This window comes from Rhinatrema bivittatum, chromosome 1, assembly GCF_901001135.1.
Source record: "Rhinatrema bivittatum chromosome 1, aRhiBiv1.1, whole genome shotgun sequence".
In the NCBI taxonomy this organism is placed as follows: domain Eukaryota; kingdom Metazoa; phylum Chordata; class Amphibia; order Gymnophiona; family Rhinatrematidae; genus Rhinatrema; species Rhinatrema bivittatum.
In genome coordinates, this window is record NC_042615.1 from 546495910 (window position 1) to 546514353 (window position 18444).

Genomic DNA, 18444 nt, shown 5'->3' on the forward strand with positions numbered 1-18444 from the left:
CACCAACTCAGAAATGAAATCTGACCAGCACCAAAACCTGCGATACGTCCCTGATATTATACGTCCGTAACTTCTTTTGACTATTATTTTATCATTTTTTAATGCTTCCTCTGTAGGGTGCATCCGTTATCACAGAACGGTTACCAATCTGGGAAGGGTCAGGAGTCAGCAAGGATGTGTAGGACGCTGCCGATCGCGAAACTGAAAACCAGTTCACTCGCAAGAAAAGAGGAAGGGGGAAATAAGAGAAACTACGGTGGCCGAGAAAGAACGTAACAGATAGGAGGAGGAGTCACCGAGACCCTCAAGCTGCAGTTCTCGCGGCGAAGCCTCACTTCTCGCGAGAGCTCCTCTCTCTCTCTCTCCGGTTCGACCCTATGTGACGTTGCAGAGCGGAAGTTCGGCCTCTTTTCCGGCTGCGGATCCTAGGCGAGCTGCTTAGTGAGAATGAAGGTGAGCGGCGGGGGCTGTGAAATTGATTATGGGGGAGCGGCACAACTAGGCAAAGGGTCACCGGGCCGCCTGTGGGAGGCGGCTGGGACTAGTCAGGCCACGGATGGCGGTGGATTGCCAGGAGCTGAGTGTCGGACTGCCCGGTTGAGGCTGGAGCGGCCCCGGTTTGGCGGCGCCTGCGCGGTTTGCATGTGTGTGAGTGCCTTTCGGGGGCGGCGGGGGGGTCTAGCTTCCCGGCACTGGTCTCCTCCGGTGTTTGCAAGTAGGGTGCCCGCTTGGCTTCGCTATTGCTGTTGGTGAGGTCCGGTTTTATCCCTCACTGTAGGAGCTGCTAATTCCTGCTTAAAATCTGACTCGCCTCAGCAGGAATAGAGCTAGTAGGATAGAGACGGCAGAGGATGCAGTGTAGCTAATTCTTGTGTGTGTGGCAGGTAGAGCTTCTTGCTTGACTGGCTCAGGCTTCAACAAACTTGGCAGTGTTGCCAGATAGATATGAACGAACAAGCACGCTTTGCTGAAAAAAACAAACAAACCCCAAAACACGTGAAATTTAAACTACTTTTATCAGAAAGTATTTATACACAGAAAACACTTTAACAAATACTTTTGCCAGTGTAGTGGAGGGAAAAATTTCGTACCTCTCACAGTTAACTAAAAAAAAAAAAAAAGGTCCGACAGCGATGACAACAGCCAGTACTACTTACAAGCTCACAAATTGTGAGCAGTATTCTTGAGATTGGGAGGCAGCTGGGAAGAAAACTGGGAGGATTCCTACACTGCGCCTGGAACTGAGCTCGGGTGAGCTCACCATCTTTGTATCTGACTGGCTCCCTAGTCTGGTGGGTTTCCTGGGAGTAGGAGATGGGGCTGCTATGGAGACTATGAACAGGCACTGGGAGATAAGGTTAGCAGCAGCAGCAGCAAGGATGTGAATAGAATTGCAGGAGTGCAAGACAGGTTTGCCAAAAGTCTCTTGAGAACACCCTGCACGTTACCCAACATTTGTGTGTCCAGCATGGTCTTCACTGGCTGGAGGAGGTAGCTATTCAGGCTGAAGAGATGGACATAGAGGATTAAGGGCCCCGTTTTGATTTTTTTTTTAATAATTACACAAGACTGGAAACCAAGGAAATATCCCCTTCTCCCAACCTTCTCCCTCCAATACCCAGAATTAAGTTACTCTGATCCACTTTCAGCTTCCTGTGCCAGAATCATATTCAAACCCTTTACCTTAAGTCTTAATCTGACCTAGCAGTTGTTTTATGTCCTTACTCTTGTGTTTTGTGAGCTGAGTATGGGAACAAACAGCTTACCAGGGTGGAAGCCTTGACAATGCTGTTAGCTGAGTAAAGCTAACAGGAACAGCAAGGCATGAGTCCCGTCCATCAAATCCAAAAAGTGGGTAGGAAAAAAAAAAAGCCCAAAAATAAGCTACCTGTGAAGTAAAAAAAAAAAAAGGCAATTCCTGAAAAAACCAAGCCTAAACTCAAGGTAAATAAGTGAGTGACAAAATTGAAGCTTAGGTGTGATGCTTCACCCCAATGAGCTGACAAATATTTGAAGTTGTGCAAGATTTTCCTCATGAGATTAATTTTAGTTTGTCTGTCCAGTGGTATTTGTTTGGGGTGGGGAATGGCTGCTGGATGGACCCAGGGTGTGGATCTTAAGTGGCCTTTAATTGGATATTTGTCTTTATGCTTCAGCTAAACATCTCTTTCCCAGCCACTGGTTGCCAGAAGCTTATTGAGGTTGATGATGAGCGGAAACTACGAACTTTCTATGAAAAGCGCATGGCCACTGAGGTCCCTGCTGATCCCTTGGGTGAAGAGTGGAAGGTAAGAGCTAGTTGCCTGCATACTGAAATCAGCAGAAAATTGCCTGCTTCTCTGCCCTACTCTTGTCAATGGGTAAAAGTAGATGGAGTTTTGGGGTGGCAGAGTGGGTGCAGGACTTTGCCTTTGAAATGGACTTGAAGGGCCTTGGTGGTGATGTCCCTGCGGGTCTGCAAGCCCTGTGGCCAAACTCAGATTTGCCCTCTTAAGAAAGATCCAAACTTCTAGTGCATTGGTGGAGATGTTACAATGAATAATTGCCTATCCACATTGTGTTTATAGACAGAGGACAGTTTTAGATGGGAGGTTCAAAGCCCTATGAGTCTGTCATTTTAATAAATCACTACCAGGGTCCCATGTTCTTAAGTATTAATAAGACAAACCCTATTTTAGAAGAAGCAAAGGTGCTTCCCTATATGTAGCTCATTTCAAATGCCACCTTTTGTATGAAGACTTGTTTGTGCACCCTAATATATCTGTTGTAATCACTGTTTTTTTTTCCTCTCCTGTTTGTCACCATTGCCCCGGAAGCATCATTATTCAATATCTTGAACGTTGTGTCAAGTCTTGATTGATTTGTGTTTTTGGTTGTTTGGATTTAGTCAGATTCTGTCCCCATTTGTTGCAGCTGTGCAGTTTCAGTAGCCCTTCTTTATGCATTCTCAAATATTGATTTGCCCATTAACTGTTGTAGTGACTAAAACTTTCAGCATTGTTCATGGTTTTTCCAGTACCTTGCATGTGGGTATAATCACTTTTATCAGCCAGGAAAGTTTCTTTTGCTGTTGCCTGAGATTTTGTTTACCCTGATGGCTTCCATGCATCATCTTTCTTGTTTGAAGTTGGTAGAATTGTCATACTTAGATCCTCCATCTCAAAAATAACCTTAAGGAATCTCATTTACAGTGTAGTCTAGATAAGCATTATTTCCCAGGAGCGACACGTTTTGTGTACCATCTTTAAATCTCATCTGCCATCCTTACACCTTGCAACATGGTATTTGTATTGTCTTCTAGTTTAGAAGTACAGAGGTTGATGTTTGCTAGACCAAACACTAACCCCAAGGTGCCCCTATCTATTACTTCTCCACTGAAAGCTAAAGCCATTTATCGGATCCCAGCCCTTGAGGATTAGAAGAAAATCCAACTGGCATGCTTCTCTTCTCTTTCTACTGGCAGCTAAATAAGTGGCATTGCTTTTTGAACTAGATCCAGCAGAAAGCTTGTACTGAGTTTATGGCCTTGTGCTCAACACTGTATTCCTGTTAGCTTTTTTCTACAGAGATGTGCCCTGCACACCTTTGCTGGGGCTAAAGTGCAAGTGGGTGCAGCGATGACCACATCACAGTACAAGAATATGCAGTTTTTTTGTTTTTAAGTTAAGCCCTTGACGTATGGGGAAACTTTACGCCTGCACCGGGCAGACATAACGTTTGACGGGTTAAAAAGTGCTGTTTGGGCACAAAGGGATTTTTTTGTATCGCGGGGTAATAGCTAATAGCTTCATGTACATGGAATTCACATGTAATGAGCGCTATTAGCTACACACAAGTTTGGACGTACTGATCCCTTTATTGCATTGGGGCTTATGGACGTACGTCCAAGACACACATCCAAGTGCTAGTTAACCTGTGCCCTAGACTTAGCGCACGATATTGCATCGGCCTGTTTGTTAACCTTTATTTCTACATATTCAACCACAATATTTTGCTCAAATCAATCTAATAACTTTCAACTAAGTTTCAAAATCTCCACTAGCTGTGGATATCATCTACCTGACTTCAGGAAACCATCTGATACAGTACCGTATGAAGCTGAATTGCAGAACAAAACAGAAGACTGAGGAAAAGACCAAAAGAAGGTTGCTGACTGACTCCATGATGGAAGAGAAAAACATCTGACCTATCATCAAGAATACTACTTCCAAGCTCACAAATTGTGTTTTCTGTGGTTCCTCCTTCTTAGTATCGCTGTGGTATTAAGTAGGAAGAAACACAGAAAGCAGCACCATGCAAAAAAAAAGTCTTGATGTAAAAAAAAAATTTTGGAGTGCACAATATACACCCACAATATACATGCTCAGGGCTGTGTATATATTGTGCGTGTGTATTGTGCCAGTAAATTAGCTGCTGGGGGATAAAATGGGTGGTCTGTTTTGGTAAACACAGTTCACTTAATGTTAATTTGTTCACTGCTTCACTTACTTCCAATTGGTCCATTTGCTGATACTTGTCAGCGAAAAGGACCAATCGGGAACAGCCCTGGTGGGGGGTGGGGAAGGAGCTCTGGCCAGGCTGTTGTGGATGTACAGCCACTTCTCCTGGGCACCTGGTGCAGAGCGCTAGGGGCGCACAATTATCCATTGTGCATCACTTTTAGCGCAGCAGCTCATTTGCCTGTTGCATTGAGCGCCCAGAAAAGGTGGATGTGCATGTTTCCAAAAAAGTGTCCCCTTTGGACACGTTTTTTACAAGCATGGTATTGCATCGGCCTGAAATTGTATGTGACACTCTTCGTGGACAAACTTGATAAATCTGTGACTAGCTTTTGAGAACTAAGCTCTCGTCATCAGGTCAGTGAGCTTGGAGATTTCCATGAAGTCCAAGTTAGTGTGTGAATATATAAAATTGTGGCTGGGCTGGCAAGTAATCTCCAATGCCACGCTTGCAAAATGTTCTTCGTTGAACAGCAGGAGGCCCCCCGATGTGTTCTGCAGAGCTCAGGCCCATCACTGCCTTATGCAGGAAGATGGCACCTTGATACATACAGCGCTTTTCCTGCACCAGACCGAACTGGCTTGGTTCTGCTAATGGGATTCCAAATGAAATACCATTTCTTCATTTTAATTTTTCTGGTATACAGTAGCATTTCTGGCAAAGTGTAACTAATTTTGAAGCCATCCTTGAAGGTGTAATGATTCTTGTATGCAGAACTCATTTGACTCACTGCTGTGTGTCCTCCGAATCTTTGTTGTGACATGGTAGGGGACTATAGCTAACTGTGGGATTTATGATGGCATCCTCTTCACAGGCAGTCTGAAGAGTTCAAGTTCTGATGTGTTGTTTCCCCCAGGGATATGTTGTGCGGATCAGCGGTGGGAATGACAAGCAGGGCTTTCCCATGAAGCAGGGTGTGCTGACCCACGGGCGGGTCCGGCTGCTACTGTGCAAGGGTCATTCCTGCTACCGTCCCAGGAGAACTGGAGAACGCAAGCGCAAGTCTGTCCATGGCTGCATCGTTGACGCCAATCTAAGCGTTCTCAACTTGGTTATTGTCAGGAAAGGTGAGAGGTGGTATGACTTTTTAGATGTGTTCACCAGAGATGCCTTGGGTTACTGTAAATCTTTTGAATCTTTTGATCATTTTTGCTTTAGAGAAATTTAGAAATTGTGTGCAGGGCTGGAAATGTCTTAGTTGCAGATCCTGAAGTAGGGCAGTCTGGTTTTTTGCAATGGTACTTCACAAAAGAAGAGAGAGGTCCACAGCTGGTGGAGTTCCTGTGTCAGCCACTGAAAACAAAAACCCCTGCAGCTGCTGTTGGACCTGCTCCTCCCCCCCCCCCCCCCCCCCCCCAAGCTGCTGCAAGAACAGACTTGGAAGGTCAACAGCACAAGAAATGGAACAAGAGCCCCTCTAGCTGCTTTTCCTCTCCATCAAATGCATGTTCTTGATAAACAGGAAGTACGGGGGAGGGGAAGAGTTGGTCTTCTGTTCTCCCTTGCACTGTTGGTAGACAAGTCATATCTCGTTGGAGATCACTACCTGCATATTGAAAAGGGTCTGGGAAGCTCAGGCTGCATTCTCCATACTCAATAAACCAGACCTATTATAGTGCCTGACATCTTGCTCAGGTTGAGCATCAGTCATTTCAGTGATCCAGAATTGTATATGGAGAAAATAATCTTGGGGGACCTTTTTACTTAAAGGTTTCCTCCAATTTTGTGTCTATGGGAAAAATACTTAGTAAGTAGGGTCCTCAGATTGGTAAAGCAGTTGTGGGAGATCTGAGCAAGCACTTAGACATCCCCAAAAGGCTTAGTTTAACAAACTTGCTTGCTGTTCAATGGAAATGATTTCCAGAAATTAATCTATTCCCTATTTGCAGCACTGCAAGCTTTTGGCTTCTGTCTGCCTGTTCGAAATTGTCATGCTGTGTAAACTACTGAACAGTTAAAATTCATCTGCACATCCACTGATTCTATGAGGATTTGTGGTGTTTGTAGGCATGGGCCATCTTTAGGGATTGCTGCTGCACCGTCTGGAGTATGGGAGGGTTTATGGGTTATGAAAGTCTTTGACGAGTTCTGGCACCTGTACAACTCCCTTGAAATATTTTCAGACATTTTGATTTAGTTGTTAAAAAAAAAAAAAAAAAAATGCTTTTATTATGTACATTCAGGTGAGAAGGATATTCCTGGGCTGACTGACAGCACTGTCCCTCGTCGCCTTGGTCCCAAGAGGGCCAGTAGAATCCGTAAGCTGTTCAACCTGTCCAAGGAGGACGATGTCCGGCAGTACGTCGTGAGGAAGCCCCTGAACAAGGAAGGTGAGCTTGCAGTAGCAAGGGGTGGGGGAGGGGGTTTAATCCTGTTTGTTGAACAATTTTGTCTATAAATTATTCACTTAGCTTTGTATTGTCGCTGAGCGTTTTAGAATCGGTGGCTGGCCAGAGGGTTGTTAATGGGGCTGTGTGCACATTCTAAAATCGTGTCACACGGCATACGTTCATTGACGTAGTAAATCTTGCAAGTTCTTAAAAAACGTGCTGCTGTATGGGCCACCTTTTATCTTTTAAAGGGAAAAGGACACACACATTGTTAGGCGTGGGACACGGTATATAAGGAGGAGTGACCTAGTGGTTAAAGCAATGGTTCAAATCACGTTTCCGCCATTGATCATCTTTGTGATCTTGGACAAATCATTTTATTGCCTATTGCCTCAGCTACCCTTTTAGATTATAAGCTCTTTGGGGAAGGAACTTATTGTACTTTGAATTCTAATAATGCTCTAAGCTGCCTTGAGCATAATTTGGAAAGACACCTAAATATGTAAAAGAGTACATAGTGTTACAGCACTCATTTAGTTTGGTTTTTTTTTAACTCTTTGACTGTTCTTGATGCACATTCTGTACTCTGCTTAGACTGAAGTGTGGTTTAATTGCATTAGTTCGGGGGTGTCAGCTATGACCCATGGGCCACATATGGCCTGAGGGCATTCTTTCCACCCACAGACACATGAGTTTCTCTGCAGCAGTGGTAACACTCCAATAGGCTGCAGGAGAAAGTGACATTCATGGAGCAACTGGAGCTCTGAAAGCCGCCCCCCCCCCCCCCCCCACACACACCTTTTCCCAGTGACAGTGGCTTAGTTTTGGCAGGGCCACCAATGTACAATGTGGCCTTTGAGCTAAAAGTTTTACCATGCAACAATTTACAATTGGAAATTGTTGCATATTCCCCCTCAAGCTGGCACTGGAATGGCTTGGAATTGTGAGCAAGAGGCATTTGCACACAATGCACCATATAGGGGAGAAGGGGTGGTGAGTGGGTTTAATGCTTTGGGTTAAACAGGATCAGTATCGGGAAGCTGTCAAGACTTTCTCTTAGCAGCCTTGAGACTTTTATAGTGAGTAAACCTTTTTTTACCCCTAATGCTGAATGAATGCTTTTACTATTCTGAAGAAATATTTATATATATTTGTGTACATTTTCAGTTCACAAAGCACAAATAAACTTTGTCATGGAATAACAGATCCAAAGTCAAAAGAAACAGTAGTAATACAAAGCATCAAAAACACTTCTTAAAAGAACTATATCCTGTGCTGCTTTGGAGGAGAGAGGTCACCAGGAAGCAGTGCATCAAGCTTGATAAAGCAGGAAGCAATCCTGTCGCTAGGACCTGCCTTCAAGGTGATGTAGCATCCTCAGGCTCAGAGGATAGGTCTCCATGGGGCCGTATCCAGGAGGGAAGGGTTAGAACGGCTGTTAAAGTTGATGATTCAATTACTAGGAAGGCTGGGGTAGCGGGTGGACATGAGGATTGCTTGGTAACTTGCCTGCCTTGTGTGAAAGGTGGTGGACCTCACCCATCACACACACAAAATTTTAGATAGTGCTGAGGAAGAGCCAAAAAGTGCAGGAGGGGGAGGTTCTGGAAGTCAAATTTAGGGATTTATGTAGAAAACTGAAATCCAGAACCTCCAGGGTAGCATTCTCAGAAATGCTTCCCGTTCCACATGCAGGACCCCAGAGGCAGGCAGAGCTCCAGAGTCTTAATGCGTGGATAAGACAATGGTGCAGAGAAGAGGGTTTTAGGTTTGTTGGGAACTGGGCTTAATTTTGGGGAAGGGGGGGCATTTTCTGAAAGGATGGGCTCCACCTTAACCAGAGTGTAACCAGGCTGCTGGCACTAACCTTTTAAAGGCTGCATTATCTCCTTTTTAACTAGATGATGGAGGAAAGCTGATAGTCGCTCAGAAGCGCATGGTTTGAAATGATGTATCTTTGAAGGATTCTAAGAGAACAGGGAAAGTAGGGCATCCCAGTAGAAAGGTTGCAGTAAATGCCAAAGTAGACCAAGTGTTTTTAAGTAAAGTACAGAAAGATTCCAAATTACCCCTGTCAACTGATGACCAGGTTGTCAATATAAACAAAAAACATACTTAAAAATGTCTGTATACAAATGCTAGATGGGAGAGTTAGAGTATATAGCACTGGATGGAAGAGGTAGATACAATTTTATCTCAGAGACCTGGTAGAAGGAGGTTAACAAATGGGACACTGATACCAGGGTACAAATTATATTGAAATGATATGATGGATCAAATTGGTGAAAGGGTGGCAGTATATGTTAAAGAGCATTGAGTCAAACAGGATAAAAGTTCTGCAGGAAAACAGTGCAATGTTGAATCTTTATAGATAGAAATTCCAGGTGAAAAGGGAATAAAATAGTAGTTGAGATGTAGCATCCACCTGGCCAGAATGAACTAACAAGAAAAATTCTAAAAGTAATTAGGGAAACTAACAAAATCAGCAGAAGTGTTTCCTAGTGTGTGGCCAGATGGACTCTGGACCAATGGGTTATATGCTCCCCTGCTAGATGGAGTCAGGTTTCAAAGCTGACATCACCTTAGATATACCCCTGCAATGACCTCAGCCCTCCAGTATCTCTGTCTCCTAGCAGATGTGGGCGTGTTTTCCCTACACCAACATTGGTGGTATAGTGGGATTGCAGTACTCAGAGGAAAATTCACCTTTTAAATTGGAGAAAGATTGACCCCTGCTCTCTTGCGGTGATGCCTTAAGGTCCCTCCCCCAGTTGAGAATTCCTGAGGCGATTTCCGAGATCTGAGGTGTGCCTTGGTCCAGTAGCCTGTTCCTGGCATGGACTTTCCTGCTGAAGCAGCTAAAGGCAGCAGGTGCAGGAAGCTGAGGTAAAGTTCCTAGAAGAAATAAACGACTGCTTCATGATTCAGCTGGAACAAGAATCAACAAGACGGGGAAACTATTTTCGATCTAGTCCTTAGCGGAATACAGGATTTGGTGCAAGAGGTAACTGTGTTGGAGCCACTTGGCAATCGTGATCACAGAATTATCAAATTTGATTTAACTGGAGAGAGTGCAAAAAAGAAATATACTGTGACAGCATTTAACTTTCAAAAAGGTGACTGATAAAATAAGGAAAATGGTTACGAAAAATTTGAAGGGAGCAACTGCAAAGGTTAAGAGTTTAGCTCAGGCATGGACATTGTTAAAATATCATCTTGGAAACCCAGACCAGATGTGTTCCACGCATTATAAATGGTGGAAGGAAGGTTAAATGACTACCAGAATTAGAAAAGATACAGAGAAGGGCAACCAAAGAAGAGGGGATGGAACAATTCCCCTATGAAGAAAAGTTAGAGGTTAGGACTCTAGCTTGGAGAAGAGATGGAGTGGAATTATAATATAGGTCTATGAAACGAGGAAATGTTAATCAGTTTGCTCTTTTTTTTTTTAAAGTGCAAAGATCAGGGGATACACAATGAATTTGCTAGGTAATACATTTAAAACTAATAGAAAATATTGTTATACTCGGTGTGTAAGTTCTGGAATTCATTGCCAGCAGAAGAGCACAATACCCATTGGTCCTGAGTCCATCTGTCTACACTAAGGAAAATGAAATTATCAGGTAAGTAATTTCTCCATTCCACAGAATTTTTGAAAGAATGTTAATGCAAATAAAAAAACAAAAAAAACAACCACTATTGGAGAATAATTTCTAGTAATAGCATCCTTTACCAAAATCTGCTGTTTTCATTTTTAATCTTATTTTAATTTTATTTATATTCTGCTTTTTGGTACTTCAAAGCATATTACATTCAGGTATTGTAGATATTTCCCTATTTTCAGAGGGCTTACAATCTGTTTGTATCTGATGTACTCTGGGAATTTGGTTCCCGTGTTCATTTTCAGTAATGTTCCGCAAATAAAGGCTGCAGTAGTTTTTAAGCAGACCTCATGTGTCTGTGATCTGTCTATAGATGGTCATTGATCCTGCTGCTCTTTACATGGCAGCAACTAGGAATTCAGGGGGGTGGTGTAAGAGATTCCCTGATAAGACTTTTATGAGGGTATTATAGCTGTGTGCCTATGAGATATTGCACAGATGAGTGTTAAGTTATTTATTCTTTAAACCTGTATCTGTTATTGGTGATACATATAATGAACCTGATATTAAACAGAGAAGGCAAGGCATCTTTGTTTTACTGTCTTGGTCATTGGGCGTCTGTTTCTTCTAGAAAAAGATAGGATAGTGTTTCCAAATGAGTCTGTAGCACAGGTGGCAAACTCCGGCCCTTGAGGGCCACAAACAGGCCAGGTTTTCAGGATATCCACAATGAATATACATGAGAGAGATCTGCATGCTCTGCCTTCAATGTATGCAAAACTGTCATGCATATTCATTGTGGTTATCCTGAAAACCTGGTCTGTTTGTGGCCCTCGAGGACTGGACTTCGCCACCCCTGGTCTATATAGGAATAGGTTTTAAGGGTTTTCTGGTCCCCCTCCCCCTTTTTTTTTTTTTTTTTTTTAGGAAATTGAAAGTGGGAGATAAGTGGCCAGAAACATACCTTTGTTTTTTTAAACACAGTAACTATCTCTATCATGTAAAACTGATGGTTCCTTCCTACTACCCATGAGAGCACAGATAAGCATTTTTGGGCATGCTTTTTAATGAATTAATTTGATCCACAGGCAAGAAACCCAGAACTAAGGCTCCTAAGATCCAGCGCCTGGTGACTCCCCGTGTCCTGCAGCACAAGCGTAGGCGCATTGCTCTGAAGAAGCAGCGCACACAGAAGAACAAGGAGGAGGCATCAGAATATGCCAAACTTTTGGCCAAGAGAATGAAGGTAGGTGTTTGAGCTACTGACCAAATACTCTCTAGGTTTCTAAGAAACCCAAGCTGATGAAGTACAGTCTGCTATGCAGGAAATGGTGGGTGTGGTTAGGCAAGGATGCTTTCTGAAAAGTCCCACTTCATTTCTGGGATAGAATGATCAGCCAGAATTTTATAGTTTGCTTTGTTGTAGCTGTCAAACATTTTGGCTGTTGCTTTACTTTCTGTCACTTTTCAGTGTGAACATGTCTGGGAAATCTTCGACTGCACCTAGTACTGGTTTCCCTTTAATTCTGACATTAACTGCATGTTTTCTAATGGCAACTGGGATGTCAACTTGTCATCTTTTGAGCTTGTTCATCAGAAGTTCAAAAATGTGGGAGAAAAATATTCTAATGTTCTTGTTCTAGACTCCAGAAGTCACATAATCTTGAGGGTTGGGTGAGGTTTCAGGATATGTTCAATATATTTTGAGTAAGCATGGTCCTTTGTTTTGTTTGTTTTTTTTTGTTTCTTTTTTAGGAAGCCAAAGAGAAACGCCAGGAACAAATTGCGAAGAGACGCAGACTATCCTCACTCAGAGCCTCTACTTCCAAATCTGAGTCTAGCCAGAAGTAGAAATCTTAATGTGTAGCACGATTAAATGACAATTTGTGATTGAATTATGATTATGCATTGTTTTATTTCAACAGAAACATGAGAATTGATTTTTATAAAATCTAGGAGGAGTGTAAGATAATGAGATTACTTGGTTAGCTGAATGGGCCATTGCCTTATGTTCTTAGTACAGCAGAACTATACCTGATCTTTTTCATGCACAGCAGTTTCTTTAAGAATTTTTGTATCATGGATAAAAGTGTTTGGAGAGACAAACATTTGTATAATTACTTAGTGTGGTAGTTGCCTGTTCTGTTGCATTTGCTCCTATTTCTGTCTACTACTCTTTAGTGGCTGGATAATAGCAGCAATAGGGAAGGAATAAATGGACAATTATGTAAATTTCCTACCAAATTTTTTTTTCCAGCTGTAAGTATATAAAGACACCTTGCTGCTCTTGATATTCCATGTTTTACTTGGAGCAGTTTGGCATGGATTCTGAAGTTTGACCCTTTTGAAAAAACACACACAGCTTGCATTTCTCTCATAGTAGCAGCTTTCCTTACCACCCTGCTAGATCAGTGTTCACAACAGAAATTTCCTCAGTCACAGCTGGTGTAGACAGAAAACATGCCTCCATGTTTTTGGAGTGATGTCACTTCCCCTATAAAGGACGCATACTGGAGGCAGTCCAGTAGTTCTCTTGACTCACAGCAGGTGAACACTGTTCAACTGTCTTTTATTCCATTTTTCTGCAGAGGCTCCCGTAGTGGTCCAGAGGGCCTTCCCCTGGTAGCTGTGTCTCCCAGAACCATGAAGAGGTCTGACCTCCTCACTGATGAAATCCCTTGTGCTGTGCCCCCAGCCCTTGCAGGGACTGGAGCAGCTGCCTTAGTAGGGGAGTTCTTCCTCCCTGTGCTGAGATGGGAGCCACAGATGTGAAGTTCTGTAGATAATAGTACATGCTTAGGGCCAGGGACACAAGAACACTTAGACTCAGTAAAAGGTATAAAGTACATTTTATTAGGCAATATAAGTGTTCTTGGGAGATGCTGGATACTGGGTGCCCTTAGTCTTTCAAAACTGACCAGCATCTCATTGGATACAGGAAGTGACCCTTCTTTTATAGTTAAACATACAGTATTGTCGAAGCTTCTAGACTTACGTGACTGCCCAAAGACTCATTTACAGAGACACATCATGCTGTTGTCATGACAACCTATCCCTGAACTGCCCTGACAAGTTTTCCCAGGTGTAGCTCATTTGCCCTCACTCTCCAGATAATCTTTGTGTTCTGTTAATGATCTTGTCCAGTGAGATTTCAACAGAATAGTGCCTGAAGCTCCCGCGTTGGTTTCTTCGTTGTGACCCATTGAATAGCCCGTTCCTTCATGGTGCTATCTGGTCTACCTGCTCAGGGACATTCTGCAAGTCACTCAGAGTTCATTCAGCTCTGACAGGCCACAGAACAGCAGAGGTGTCTGGGTATTTTCCTTCTCTATATTGGTTGTCTGATCAGGCATACTCTTCATTTCCCTCTTGTGCCACTGTCACATGGCAAAGTGGCACACCCAAGTACCAGAGGTGAAGACAGAACAGTGAGAAGTGACTATGGCAAATGGGCTAAATATGTAAGCTAACAACTAACCTTGTGTGTGTTACCCTCTAGATTCCCCCTTAAAGTAAATGAGACTCATAGGCAGGCATGTACTCATGAATTGACAAAGAATAACAGCATAACTAATTTTCACTAGGTAGCCATTAGCTCTATAATTGAGCTATATGGATACCTGCATTATAAAAAGGACCTACTTCATAATAGCAAGCCCACATATGTTATCTTTCAGAGTCAAGTAATTACATAATAGTGGTATAACATGTAACGATAAGAACAAAGAGAGGTCAGTATGAAAGTATTATGTTTCTCATATAATACTAGGTATACTGGGCAAGTCTTTTCAAGGAGTACTGTTATTGTAAACAACTACCCAGGATAATATTCATTAAAATGGCAAGTAGGGATATAATCAATGCATGTTACCAGAAAAGTAAAGGAAGCCAATAAAATAGAAGAAAACCAAGAATCAGTAGAAGGACTCATACTGTGTTGTGCATACATAATGTGGGATGAGTTATAAAAGTGTTGCAAAGCATAAGACATATTCTGGGCATAGGCTGCAGTGATGGAAGATCCAAATCATCGAAAGCAGAGGTATATGCATGGTAGGCATAGCAAAAGTCCACAACATCATGCTAGTTCTGTAGGGTATTGATAGTGCTATGCAGTATTATGACAACCTGTAGCAGTGAAAGCAATCACTGTATGACAGTCCTAATTCAACTGTGGCAGTCGCCTGTCCAAGAGATGATACAGCTGTGGATGGGAAGGCTTCTAAACCAGTTTTGGTCAAGGGGTATAAGTTGTTAAGGTAGATGAGGGCTAGTAATACTGCTTCGTCTTCAGGTACTTCTAGGGAAGCGGGGCTAATACCCTTCTTAGATGATGGTAAGTCTAAGTGTAATTGGGGATAATCATAGAAACAAGTGAAAGCTGACTCTGTGAGAAAGTCTTTAGCATATTATGTGATCTAAAACAAAATAATGTACTTTGCAGGATTGATAAACCATCAGTGTGAGTCTTTGCACAGGGAAAGGAAGAAATGTAATAAAAAAAAAACAGAAATAAGGAAAATTATATCTTCCCCTTTGGAATCCTAAATGGAAACAACCTAGCTTATAAACAGAATATTTTAACTCACAGATAGGGTTTATAGTGATGGGGCCAAGATAAGGAGAAAAGAACAATGAGCAATTAATATGCCGAAAGATATAGTAATAGAATTGTTGCAGATCCCTATGACAGTGCTCCTCATGTGTAAGGTGTGTATTTGTTTCAAGGAGAGCAATCTCATAATAAGCATCAAAGGCTACACTAGTAGGACATATATTGTGTGAGAGGGAGTATACAGTCGTTAGGTAAAATCTAATAGATAATGTTATAGGAAAAAGATATTTAAAAAAAAAAAGGGTTCAGCAAAGAAATTAGAATAAAAAATAGGATATTGAGATATTAAAGATCAGCAAAGTGATTACCATAAGTGCAAGCTGCAAAACAAAAGAATAGGAATAGCTTATAACTTATGCTGGTGTAGAAGAGAAATATATATAGATATCTCTCTTGAACCATGAATTATCATATTTGAATCACACTGAGACACATCACCGTCTATGTGATCAAAGCAGCTTCCATAGATAAAGATAAAGAAAAAGATGAAGAAAAACCTAGTACATATTCATTTAGCTAATTCAGCCTAAAAATACATATAAGTATTAGAAATTCTAAAACTGGACAATTCTACCAAACTTGGAACATACAAACTACTAAAAATAGCATCACTTCAGATGATATCATTAAACTTGAACACCTAAGTACTGGCAGAGAATGAAAGAACCTAGATTCTGCATAAAGTCACTCCCACAGAACAAAGAGAAAAGCAAAGATCAGGTATAAATTGTAAGCATTTCAGTCCATATAGTAGGTAATAACTTCTGTGGCCAAGGATAACTTCTGCAGTCAGTGCGTATATAATTCTTTTAGTAGGATTCAGTGATGGCAGAGCAGAATCTCTTAGCTCCTTACTATGTGGGATACATATGGAACGAATTAAAACCTAAATGAAAGCAGAAGAAATCAAATTAATCAATAAGGACATTCCATATTTCATGGACTCCCAGTATCTAATTTGCATAATATTTCCACATTATTTCAAAACCTCATGCAATGGTCCGAACCACAAACATAAATACTCAGGCATTACATTAAAACATATATTTCACAAAACTGACTACATAATGCATGCATTCCCATTATTACACATTTAACATATAACAGACAACATGACAAACTTTTGAGCTCAAAATATTAAAAAGTACTTTAAAAATATAAAAGAATTGGATCGATCCACAAAAGAAAACATAAAATCAGGATTAAAATTAAAAATAGATCTATTAAAAAATTGAAAAGGAATCAAACTGGAAAAAACTGTAACCTTCATCTCCCATGGAACGGAGACAGATGTACTTTGTGCCTTGATACCCTGAAAAGAAATCTAACATAGGACAATGAATATAATGATTAACATTAAATTTAATTTAAAAATGACATTACAATTTCCTTAAAAGTCAACCTTCTGTTATATCTTAATTCAGCAAAAAGCAGTCATAAAACTACTTTCCTTTCTATGATGGTCCACCTCTAGGAGGCGCTGTCCCCTGTGATAAGAGCTACTTCCATTTACAAATCTAAAACCTTTTTTTTTTCTTCTTCTGTGCTATAAACTCCTAACTCACTTAAAGGATGGACTTTGTTATACCAGGGAGCAATTAATTCCCTACTGTACACAACCTCTTTTAAAAGTGTTTTAAATCTAAATCTGGTGAGGGATAAACAAAACTGAGAGATATCTATCATCATTAGAATATAACATAAGGTCTTTCATTAACAAAAACTTTGGCCTGGATGGTAGGCATATGAGATCTTTTCTCCCTTTGTTTTTTGTTTTTTTCCTTTTTCTTACGTCAGTTTAATTAAATAACTTATATCTTTAGTCCCTCTTCTATCACATACTTACTCTATCCTCTACCATACCCAACCAAACACTTTACAATATCAAACAAAAACCTCAAAACTCTTACATCAGCAGAACTGTACAATTCATTTTAAAAGTGACTCACTCCCAGGTTTTGTTTTGTTTTTTCCCTCAAATGCATTCCTAAGGGGGGGTCACCTCCTCTCCCGCCAAACAACTGTTACACTTCAATGAATAGGTTAGTTAAGTGAGAAAGCACTTTACATACCCTTATCCAGCATAAAAATAAATCTCTTCCCTCTTCGTCCCTGCTAATGCCATCAAATGCACTTTCTCCCACTTTCAACAACACAAATTTCTGGTTTCAAACTAAACAGATCAATTCATTAAAATGGAGTCGCTCTCTTTTCTTATATTTTTTTTTTCCTTTCTGTCTCTCTGCCTATGCACCTGACCACTAGTAATTTACGCCATGGGAATTCTAAAACAAGAAAAAGACAATACATCCCTTTCCAATGATAAATCAAATCTAATTATGAATGGCTTTAAATAAACACAGTTTCATGCTTTCTTTCTTACCAAATAAAAATCTGGAATTTCTCAAAAATGAAACACACCTCACATTGTGCTAAAATCTCTTCACAATAAACTGTCATTAATAACCCAGTTCTAAAAACTTAGATGCAAATATGAGCATCTCTATATTAATGGTGGGAAATAGAACCAAAAAGCTAAGAGAAACAGATAAGTATAAGAAAAAATATGTGTGAAACTGGCTGGGCAGACTGGATGGGCTGCTTGTTCTTCATCTGCCGTCGTTTCTATGTTTCTATGTTTACTGTAAACATAAGAGTCCTTGTAGCCAGCAAAGGCTACATCACTCAGCCCTGTACTACCTTGAGGGGGAGGGGGGAGAAGAAAAACAGCATAGAACTGAAAGATTCCTTTCTCTGTTTAATGAACTGCAGCAATTGAGTCAAATGTCCCTATATACAACACTGCCAGCATTTTACAAATGTCCAGATTTAAGTTTAACTGCAATCACTAAACTTTTTGACAAGGCAACATTTTACACAAAATCGTAACCTATATAAATAGATTCACACAGACAAAGAAAATAGGCTTCCTTATCAGCGGAGGAAAAGAAAAGATTAACCACATGTAGCCTGCTTTAAAAGAATAAAACCGTTAGCACCTTCCTGTACAAAAAACAACCAAACTTTGGTTATAACTGTCAAACTTACCCTATTTAACTTCAAACTTTTCATAATTCCCTCTTCCTCCTTCTGAAGCTACACAATCACCACTGCTCTACTCTGCAGCTTCCCGTCTCCTCACAGGTGTAACTTGAAACCGCACACAATCAACATATAGAATAAAACATTTATACTTACATATTGGTTTTTTTTTTTTCTGAAGATGAATTTACATACTTACAAAAAATGGATCCTAGAATCTTCTCTGAGCTCAACTGTCTTCCGGGTAACTCCTCCAGCCCACTTAAGTGCCCACTTAAGTACTGGGAACACTTCCTTCGGACTTAAAGCCAATTAAATGTCCGAGAACGTAGTGTAGAATTCTGTCCACCAAAAT

At 41.0% G+C, this 18444-nt stretch overlaps 1 protein-coding gene across 1 annotated transcript; it reads left to right on the forward strand.

Annotated features, from left to right (window-relative positions):
• The first annotated feature begins 296 nt into the window (after positions 1–296).
• On the forward strand, positions 297–12327 carry RPS6 (ribosomal protein S6). Its single transcript, XM_029616173.1, has 6 exons — positions 297–453; positions 2157–2288; positions 5357–5567; positions 6684–6830; positions 11521–11678; positions 12188–12327. The coding sequence occupies exons 1-6, from the start codon at positions 448–450 to the stop codon at positions 12281–12283; spliced, it is 750 nt and encodes a 249-aa protein (XP_029472033.1). The 5' UTR covers positions 297–447; the 3' UTR covers positions 12284–12327.
• The last annotated feature ends 6117 nt before the right edge of the window (positions 12328–18444 follow it).

Bases quoted from the DNA above. Each gene is read 5' to 3' on its own strand.
- RPS6 (XM_029616173.1), top strand. The intron at 5,568-6,683 runs GTGAGAGGTGGT...ATGTACATTCAG, and splicing joins CTTGGTTATTGTCAGGAAAG to GTGAGAAGGATATTCCTGGG. The intron at 11,679-12,187 runs GTAGGTGTTTGA...TTTCTTTTTTAG, and splicing joins TTTTGGCCAAGAGAATGAAG to GAAGCCAAAGAGAAACGCCA.